An 11667-nucleotide genomic window follows, 5' to 3' on the forward strand; every position below is an offset into this window, starting at 1 on the left:
CTTTATTCGTGCAAGTAACTAATTTATATAAATATTTAGACATTTAGTTATGACGTTAATTGGCTTATTTTTAGCAATGAATGAACGTGATGTCATTAAATAGATAAGTATGATTGACAATATCTACGTGTAACATATATATATATATATATATATATATATATATATATATATATATATATATATATATATAATATACGTACATGTATTCATATATACATACTTATAAATATACAGCGATACTGTTTCTACACATACATTGGCATGATACATGCGATATATATATCATGATGTGAATGTTCACGTATGTCGTTGGCAGATGTGTAAGGCATTTGAAAGAAATTGCGCGGGAGTTTCTTAGTAAACTAAGGTTGGATTCGTTGGATTACTCATCTGAGCCAGAAAATTTGCATATTTTTGACTTAATTTTAACCAGCCAATCAATATATTGATTAGAATTTTTAGGATGTTATTGTCTTAATGACAAGTAACTTTTTTTTAGAATAAATCTAATGAATAAATTTATCTTGAACGCCGTCTTAAACATAGTAGATGACAGAACACATACACCAAGAAAGCAAAACAGCCAAATTAACGTTGACGAAGTAGATAAATGTTTGATCAAGTTTTGTATAAATCTATGACACTTGCCTGGAGAGTTGAGAGTTCATCCATTGCTTGTAAGTTGACATTTTTAAAATTTATTTCTAACAGCTTATGTAAAACTCAAATTCCGATATTTATTTATATACGAAATTCGTTTGTGATAGCTATCTACTAAACGATAAATAAACGTTATCAATTTAAAATTAATTAACGACATTTTGGTTTTATAAAAAAAAGGTGAATTTAGAAGGAAATAGACAAAATGAGCGCGAAAATAAAAGAAATGACGGATGATTGTAGGTGAGTTGATGTTCCTCTTCGGCACCTTTTGCTACCTCGTCTTCGACATCTACGAACTGATTTGGCTCCATCGTTTGCTGGTTGGTTGGTTGGTTTATTGGTTGGTTGATTGAGGCGGCTGATGATTGGCTGGTTGGTTGGTTAATTGGTTGGTTGTTCGAATGTTTGTTTCATTGGTCTTTGGATGAATTAGTTAATTAAATAAGCGCATTTGTAATAACTTTTCCAAAAAAAATGTACTTTGGTAAATGGCGACTGCATGCGGTGCATCAAAGATGAATCCTTTCGCCGGTTCAAAAATTCCAAACTTCTTTGAAATTCGCCGTATTTGACTGCATGTTTTTAAAATAAAATTTAAAAATTTACCCGGAATATTTGAAGTAAAATAGTTTCATTTTCTCTGGTCTATCACATCACACTAAATCATTAACTGGGACGCACACATCCTATTAACAAACTTTTCCCCCATGATAAACAAGAATCTCTTTGAATTCCAACCCAATTCTAACTGCAATACAAAACCAACTTCTTTTACCAACCGCTAAACCACCTTGTCACCGAAATTTGCTAAAAATATTTCAATCAGAGTAAGCTAACTCATCATATTCGCATGTGAAGTAAACGTGGGAGAAGCCGAGAGCTATGCTGGTGAATACGCTGTCGAATCTGTAGAAAAGCGGTTCGTACGTCATGCTGTCTGACATCGTCTTGACGTAGAAATCACCGTCTATCCCATACAGTATGAAATCTGTGGTATATGTTGGTGGGAATTCATTCCATTGGTGAAGCGATTAGATGGCAAGTGATTAAGATGGTGATGAAGTTAGTGGTAAAGATTGCGATGGAGAAGGCGGTGAAGATGGCGAGGGAAATAGTGGTGACGATAGTCGCGAAACTTTCTTTTAGATAATGGTGGTAGTGATGTTAAATACATGAAATACAGCATAAGCAAACATTAATAGTAGCAGCATTTGTGTGAAATCGTTGATAAACTTTACTAAACTATTGATTTTTAACAAACTTTTTGGATCTATTTCAAATTTGTCTAAGCAGGCGGCTTGTGGGAAAGATTCTGGCTGATATTTTCTCGCAAGCATATCATAATGACGAATTTTGGAGCCGTTCGTTGAACATTCCATTAACGTTAACAATCTAGATAAGTTAATGATGGTGTATTTGTATATATATATATATATATATATATATATATATATAATTGTCAATTAATCTATTTGTCCAGTTATTCTGTCCATAGGTTCACGAAACATTTATTTGGTATCAATTCAGCAATCAAACTCTACATAAGTTTATCAATCAATCAAAAGTTGATCGACCAAACGATAAATTTATCATCGAAAAATACAACTACACCACACGACACTCACCACAACAAACACACAGCCAGCCAGCCAACCAACTAACAATCTATCCTTGTCCAAATTCATGGCCGATACAATAGTCCCAGTCCTTTCGTTTTCAATCACTTCGGTTTTGGTTTCATCCTGCATGTTGTACGCTAAAACCTGGCCCTCACTGGATGAGATGAACATGATGCTTTTTTCGCTGTACATTTCAAGGTCCTGAATGTAACCTTTTACTAGGAATTTAGAAATTTTTTTACTAGGTTTTTTACAATTATTTATTTTAGTTATAATAAATACTAATATTATTGTTGCTACTACAATTACTTCTCATTAGAATTACTCACTCACCGCGCTGTTACTACTGCTATTTTAGTACAGCTTCTAATTCATGTAATGCAGATAATATTACCAGGAACGATGGTACTGCCACACATTCACACTCACATTCACACACACACAACTTACTTTTGTCGTACTGAAATGTCTTTTGGCTGGTGAGATTAAAGAGGTCAAGCCAACTGAACTTGTTTGGCTTGCCATCTTCAGGATCGTTTGCCCAGTAGAGAAACCTTGGGATTTTCGAATTTATTGAGGTCATGCTTGTTGTTTAATAAGGTCGCAATTGGTTTAATTTAAATAATTTATTTGACGTGTTTTATTCATTTTCATCATATTTGATTTTAACTTTGTTTGATATTAACATAATGCAAACCATAAAGTAATACAAATTATAAATTGTTTAAATACAAAACTCACACAAACATACAATCCCATTCAAGTATACAAACGCCTAGAAACCAACACAGCCTACATACAACAACGTAGATTATACAAAACACACGTAAAAAAACCAACTTTGTGGATGGTTCTATCTTCAGCACAAACACGTCAGCGTCTTTGGCTGTGGTTTTTAAAGTAACTTTCACGTCCATCGCTAAGCTGAGCATAAAAAACATTCCGACCCTGCTATCAGATACTACCAGGAAATTGTCAGGACTTATATCTGGATATTATTTCACGACATCTTTATAAAGTTACAGACATTATAATAAATGTACATACATATACTTTATATACATACATACATGTATATTTTTGAAATTATGTGTTCAATTGAAAATAAATTTTTCGGTAATAAGTGGAATTAATATTTGTCAGTGCCAAAAAACATATCGAGCCATCGTCTGTAAGTTAACAAACAACTCAAATAGGTGAAATAATGGAAATGAGAAATAGCGGGGTTGGTAACAAATTCTTTTTAATCCTTAACAACTCTACTAACTTCCAAAAAGTGTTTGATTTTTCCTCCTAAAATTGATACAACGCCACTTCTAAAACACTAAAATGTGCTTTTTTTTAAATTTTATTAGTGTACAAATACCTACACATGACACACCTAAGCAGCTCAAACTCTACAACTCCATACCAGCCATCAGTACCTATAATACCAGTACCAACAACAATGAAATACATACTATCTGAGCTGACGCCAGTCTTATCTTTTCTAGCCGTGGGTGGCTGGTCTCCATCATCTTCAACAGCAGCACCACTTCTACCAAATGATGTGCAAAGAATGGTGATGAGGATGATGATGCATCGGATATAGGATAAACGTTTGGATGGATGGATGGGTCCGAAACATAATTTCGGAGTTTTATTCATTTATTTAATCGTTAACTGAAGCATAGCTGGAGCAGAGTGTAACTGGAGAGTTGTTGGTCCTGGCTAGGGCTGTTTAGTGCTTGTAAGGCATCAATTTTTTTTTCGATTTTTTCATATATTTGCATGTATCTTAATTTTTGTTCTTTATATGATTGATTTAAATCGCTGTTTTATAAATTGTTGTCTTAAATGATGCCTTGAGTTTAGATAAATTTGTTTGTCCTAGACACACAGAAACCAACGATGTTTATTTATGTTTACAATTATCGAAGATCTCTGACATCATGAGAACAGTCCGTTCGGTTCATGTACAATATTTACTAAAGTGACTTCTGAACTTACTAAAAAAACGCTTCTTTGATTATTAAATTATTTTGTCTTTATTTTATTGAGTTATTTTTAAACCAAGTATTCAAAGCAGTTGGTCCTGTTGTTATATCATCGCTTCATTATCGGTGATAACTTATTAATACATTATATACTATAAAATACGCAGTTTGATTAATATTTTGTGAGGTTTTGGGGAGTTTTTAAAGATTTTCAAACAAAACAGGCATATGCTCATATCATTTTTTCCTTCGTCATCCAAGCAGTTTACAAAAATCCTTCACATCAGAGTTAAGTAAAATTATCAATATAAAAATTATGTTGATGGTCAAATATTGTAATATAATATTATTATTATTAATATTATCATAATAAATTATTTATAATTAATTAATTAAAATAGTTCGTACAAATATTATCTACATAGTTTTGTTTTTCTAAAATAGCGAGATATAACAACTACCAATAATAGCTAAAGACGAATAGACTAGCTGTTGAGATGGAACCTTTTTGGCATCCGTGGATGAACTAGGAATGAACCTTTTGAAACCTGTGAAAAGGTTGAGAATTTTGCCCATGAGAGTGCGGAGCCTGGTTTTCTTTTCTCTGCGCTTTTTTCCTTTATCATCTTTTGCTGAAAAATTATGTCATAGTTAATTTGTTAGTTGTTTAATATAATAATTATTATAATTATTCATAATAATTATTATGAATGTAATATAATAATAATAATTATTATTATTATTACTCGAACCGTCAACGACGACAAGATTGTTCGGCCGGTCGAACTTCAAGGCGGTTAAAGCGTGCAGTTGGGGTTTAAATTTCGTCACGCCGAAAACAACGCTGATTGGTTAGTTGATTGATTGATCGGTTGATTGTTTGACTGATTGGTCCGTTAATTGTTTAATTGATTGGTCGGTTTAATTGTTTGATAGACTGATTAAATAGTTATTTGATTGAATGATTGGCTGGTTGATTAAATAATTGATTGATTTGTTGAATGATTGATTGCTGCAACACCACCAGCAAGATCACAGCCACTAACAACCACCAACAACGACAACTAAACAAACTTTTGATTGCTACAGACAAAATAGACACTCCTGGCGCCTACGGAAAGGCCTGTAATTTTGGCATAATGTTTGTAAACAACTTCCCAACTGTCAACTATATCGGCATTGCCGTTGTATATGTAGTAATCTGAAGCCGCGTAATACTCATAACCTTTTGTGGTTGTTGTGGTGTGGTCGTTGTGGTCATCGTGATGTGGTTGTTGTGGTGTGGTTGGGGCATTGGTGTAGTAGTTGTGATTTTAGCGATGTGATATTGATGACTGTTTAGTTAAACGACCAATTTTCTTCAAGCAATTAAACAACCAGTCAGTCACATCCAACATACAAAATCCATCCGGCCAATCACACTCTGCCAATAAAACAACTAGCCAATCGCATTCGCCAAAACTCTACTGACTCCTGAGATCCAGATCAAGGTAATTGAAACATAATGGCAGGTAGTGTATATTTTCAATTTCCTTTTTCATGATGAGGTCGAATGATTTGAGGAGAGTTATCCCATTCCCGTAGCATTCAACGTAGTATAGAACTCTACAAGATGATTTCCAAAAAAGTTTTGGTAATTATAATATATTCGGCAGATAAAAAACTATTTATACAACCACAAAATTAAAGGTGAAAAACGACAACGAATGAAACACATCAATCAACTCAATCCGCAGCTATCCAAGACCAAGTGTAGCAAAAAAACAAAGAGCATACTGTCTCTCTTTATCTAGCACGGCGGTCTGGATGCTAATATTCTTCCTCTTTGGCATGATGACACTTGTCTTCGAGTCATCCGACATGTTGAAGGCTATTATCTGACCTTTCAAGGTCGTCAAATACATCACCTGATGCTCCGAATCCATCTCGATGTCCGTTATAGTCGCTCCTACGACGTGTCAGGTTGATGGATGGTAAAGATGGTGATGAAGATGGTGATGAAGATAGTGATGAAGATGATGAGAAAGATAGTGATGAAGATGGTGATGAAGATGATGAGGAAGATGATGATGAAGATGGTGATGAGAGTTGGAGCGAGGACGATGAATAGTGATGGTGTGGATGTGGGTGGTGATGAAGACGATGGTTGTTTCAGGTCATGCTAAGACTGGAGGCAAGATGGCTGGCTTCGTCGTCCACTTCACACATGTACAAATTATTTATTGTGCCAAATCGCATATATATATATATATATATATATATATATATATGTGTGTGTGTGTGTGTGTGTGTGTGTGTGTGTGTGTGTGTGTGTGCGTATGTGTATATATATGTATATATAACTTGGCCTATATTTACGCTCAAAAAATAATGTGTAAAAGTGAAAAAAAAATGAATTCAACTCAACCAAACTTGCTACAACAACACTAAAAACGCCCAGCTTGCCAGCTACGGCGCTAGCAACGACAACAACAACCAACCAACCGGTGTACTTCATCGATTTATTATGCGCTGGATCCTTCATGTCCGTGTACGTAAAATATTGGCTATCACCATCGACATCCGTCAACCAATAGAGAAGGCCCGTCGATTGCTCCATTTTAAGGGCCCATGTGCTGCTCATCTTATTGGGCACGCTGATGGTCACTTTCCTGTCCATGGACATTGAAATTTGGTAGATGACCCCTGGTCTCGTGTCTACCACTACGATGAAATGGTTCTTTAAGATCACTGGTTGCGGTGGTTGTGTGCTGCTTGTGAGTTGTGTGGATGCGTCCAGTGGTGGAAAAGGATGAAAATGATGAAGATCGCGATGACGCAAATGAAAGTTGATGTGATCAATCTTCACTTCTTCATTTTTACATAGATCCATAGATACAAAGTTACGCAGATACAACGTTACATAGATACAAAGTTACACAGATACATAGATACGAAGTTAGGTAGATACAAACGTTACATAGATACAAAGTTACACAGATACATGAATACAAAGTTAGGTAGATACAAGCGTTACATAGATACAAAGTTACACAGATACATAGATACTTAGATAAAAATGATAATGACGCAGATGGTGACGTGAAAAAACCATAAAATGAAGAGAGCAAACCATCTTCATTGGGCCCCTTTGGCTTTTTCCTCGTTTTGTAGCCCTGGCTCATGACGCTTGGGGGACTGAGGGCGACGAAGATGAAGTTGGTGACCATGATAAATGCGTAGGCTTTGACGATGATCGTCATCAATTCAGGGTGTTCATTTGCATGTCTGTGCGAGTGTCTTTTTGTTGCTGTGATTAATTTCATTATCAATTAATTTTGTTATTTAAGTATTCGCAATGTTTGTTTATTGTCATTATTACTGTGAGTTTATTATTATTATTGTTGTTATTATTGTTGTTGTTGTTATCATCAATTTTATTAGTAACAAGTTTCGTTGGCTTATAAAAGTTAGTTCATTTGTTAATTTTGTTGTTTTTTAATTTTAAAACAAACAAACAAATGAAACGTCATCATTAAATTACCGAAAATATTAAAATCGCATTGTTATGTCATATTGATATTACTGCCAATATTATTTTAACTATATTTTACACATACACCGAATAGTTAGTTTGGCCAAAGACCGAGTAATTGATCTACCATTATAATTAATAATAATTGTTATTATTAAAATTATTATTATTATTGACATTAAAATATAAAATAAAACATAAAGATGAAAAAACATACCACCAAGTAGAGTAAAAGAATAGAAGTCTTTGTTGGTTTCCTTTTCTTCAATAATCCAAAAATAAATATACAACAAAAAATGACAACCTCACTCCCAACGGCGCTTAATCAACAATGAAAACAAAGAAGTAATAAAAACTAGGATTGTAAATAGTGACAAAGAAGAATATGATGCTATCGATGAAGAAAAGCAAACCAACAAAGATGACCAGCCAATAAAGAAACCTGACACCTAATTTCTATCTAAGTTCACTTTGACAAAGTGAATATTTCCCTATATAAACTAAATCGCACTGATGGTGATTCATTCGGAATCGAAATATGGCCTTATTTGCAGCATGAATTCGGAAAATAAGTTTATTTTGCATTTTAATAAACTAAACGTTCACCAAAAAACTTTAGTGAAAAAAATAGAAAAAACGAACTACAAACATATTAACGCCAAACATTCGGTAGAATTTATAGAATATTGTAAAAATTATGGTCTATTACCAACAAACAAATATACACACAAAATATAAACACACAATTGATATAAAATCTAGTTTTAAATGAATTATATAGATGAGAAGATGAATGAAGCATTTCTTCATAATCTTGATAGTTTCTGCTTTGAAATTGTCAAAAATGTTTTTGAAAATATAAAAACCTTCTTATTTTCATAATAAATAATAATTATATTATTATTAAATATATAATTATACTTAAAAGAATAAATTATAAAGAAACCACCAGATTACAATGAAAATAGAAAATGAATTTATATTGAACATAATTAATTTTTAGAAAGGAAAAGAGAATGGAATATTTGTTTACTCACACAAATGCACACCCACGCACGCACACATAACTATTGAAATTTTTCAAATATTTTTTTTATAAATTTTGAGAAAGAACGTTTTGTGCTATAAATTCGTTTCATTCTTCGTTCAGCATTTGTTCGTGCACTCGTTTGCCAGCCATTCAACAATCAGCCGACTACGTAACCATCCTATCAATTATAGAATCCGAGTTAAAATGTTTAATAGACTCAAACAGTTTAATAGAATCAAACAGTTTAATAGAATCAAACAGTTTATTATTCATCTATCTATTCAATCATTCATTGATTGATTCATTCATCAATCTATCCAATCATCTATCAACAAATCACTCACTAAATCATTCAATCAATCACTCAATCAATCACTCAACCAACCAGCCAGCCAACCAGTCACTCAATCAGCAAACTCTTTCAATGATGGGACGGTAGCGGCGTGAGCAGGCAGTGCAAACATGACTGCAGTCAAAGTACTCGGCGGTCTCCCAGACGAAGTGGTGCACGTCGCAGCAGCATACGCGCCAGCAGCAGCTCGACCTGCACGATCGTATGTTGCGTTTTTCGCGCAAAGAACGACGAAATTCCACGCCGTCGTCGTTGTTGTTGTTCTTCTTCTTGTTGCTGACGTCATAGTTAGCCATCGAGTGAAGCTTATCAATCGGGTCGTCGTTGTTTTCTTCTGGGGTGGTCCAGTTCTTAGGAAAGGAAGTTCCTGGTGACGGTCGAGTGATGATGATGATAACGATGATGACGTCACAAACATACACATATACACACAAACATAAACATATACATTCATATTTACATGCACACACACACACACAGGCATACATATATGCATACACACATACATATCTAATTGATTTCAATGCAATTAATACGTATTAATTGCATTGAAATCAATTAGATATGTTTGTTTAGCTTGTTATTGCTATCTATTGTTATTATTATATTTCGTAAATAATAATAATAATATTATTATTAAAACAAACGAAACGAGACAGTGTATATTTATTGAAAAGATTAATACGACGTCTGCCTACATATGTATTCGTTACAAGTTTCAATGAGTTAATATTTTTTAATATTTATTACTATTGTTATTATTTTATTATTAGTAGTAGTAGTAGTAGAAGCAGTAGTATTAGTTGTAGTAGTAGGTAGTAGTTGTTGTAGTAGTAGTAGTAGCAGTTGTAGCAGTAGAAGTAGTTGTAGTATTGTTATTTTATCCAAAAAAAATCAATAAGTCACCAAAAAATTAAGTAAAAAATAACTAAAAATATATCTCTACCCGGATTAAAATACTCGATTTTGATTGGCCGGACCCATATGACGTCAGCGTCGCTGCAACTATCCGCAGCCCGTTGACCTACTAACTCTTCAACGCCATTGGTAAGATTTTTTGGCGGGTCTGTCACCTCATACAGGGATGTTGTATAGACTTTTGATATCTAGGTCAAGGAAAAAGGGTGATGATGATGGTGACGATGGTTAAAGATGATGATGATGACGAGCATGGTGATTTTGAATATTACAGTGTAACGGTTAGAGGCGTCTGTTTTTTGTGCTGCTGTGACCGAGTTCAATTTCAAAGAGATTCTTTTATAATAAAATGTTTTGAGTTTATTAACACGTATTTAAATAGGCTGTGTGTGTGTGTGTGTGTGTGTGATGTTTGTGTGTGATGTTTTATATTTCTAACCTCTTAGTAAGGATGCACACACACATACGCACACACGCACATATAAATACGCACACACACGCACACAAACAAACACACCTTATTAGTCACTCTCTGATCATTGATGGCCATCCGTGATATGTAACACACGTACCCTCCGTTACGCCTGCTCTTTACTCCTTGATAACCCTGTAACAGTACGTCATCGTTTAATATTATCATTAACATTATAATTAATAATAACAATTATTATTAAAATTACTATTATTAAAATTATTATTAATTATAATTATTACTAAAATTATTATTGTAATTGTCATTAAAATATGAAACAAAGATGAAGCAAAGTTTATTGTTTAAAACAAAGACAATAAAGCAAGTTGTAAAAAGATTATTTTATCCTATTTATGTATTTTAATTCTTTGCTTGTAAATACTTTTTGTACGTATTTACGATATCACGTGGTTTATCCGTTTTATGGTATATAAGGAGGAGGAGTTGGTATCACCGTAAGATAACAGCGTTCCGGAGTTAGCGAAAAATAAAGTCAAGAAAAGTTCGTCACAAGAAGTCATCAAGGAAGCCACAGAAGAAAAAATACACCAAGCCGCTAGATGTCGTCTTCAACTCCCCGTTCTTCAATCACGAGAAGCCGTGCGACGAAAAGCTGGATCACAGACGGAAGACCGGATACATCAGTTGTTCTGTTTGCCAGGAAGACTTCCAGACAACTATCAATGCTCTCTCCGAAGCAATTGACGTCTATGGGGATTGGATTGATGCCTGTGAGGCTGTCAATGACTGACCTTTCATTCTCTGTTATTTCGACGAAAGAAATACAGTCTTTAATTTCTGTGAAAATCATGCTTGGAGACATTTATTTTATTTTAGAAAGATGTTTAACTCACTAGAATAACTAATCAATTTTAAACTTATGAAGTATTTTAATTGAACATTTGTAGAAAATTCTTTTGCTTTTCGTGTTATTTCTTAAAACGTTAGTAAACCGAGGCACGCAGACTACCATTTAAGTCAGCCTGCATTCGATGCATAAATATGAATATAAGAAATAATAAAAATGAATATAAGAAATAAGTACTATAATGTATTGGAAAATTATGCAAATAAACATAGAACACAATAGGACATAATTCAGTGAAATAAAAAATTTAAA

The 11667-nt window shown here is 33.6% G+C and overlaps 1 protein-coding gene across 1 annotated transcript; it reads left to right on the forward strand.

Annotated features, from left to right (window-relative positions):
• Nucleotides 1-11058: 11058 nt before the first annotated feature.
• Nucleotides 11059-11298, forward strand: HELRODRAFT_83563 (hypothetical protein; the record flags this gene model as incomplete). The annotated part of the gene is made up of 1 exon (XM_009023666.1): nucleotides 11059-11298. A coding segment is annotated over one exon (240 nt), but the record flags the coding sequence as incomplete, so codon positions are not given.
• Nucleotides 11299-11667: the final 369 nt, after the last annotated feature.

Source organism: Helobdella robusta (genome assembly GCF_000326865.2).
Source record: "Helobdella robusta unplaced genomic scaffold HELROscaffold_37, whole genome shotgun sequence".
Taxonomy (NCBI): domain Eukaryota; kingdom Metazoa; phylum Annelida; class Clitellata; order Rhynchobdellida; family Glossiphoniidae; genus Helobdella; species Helobdella robusta.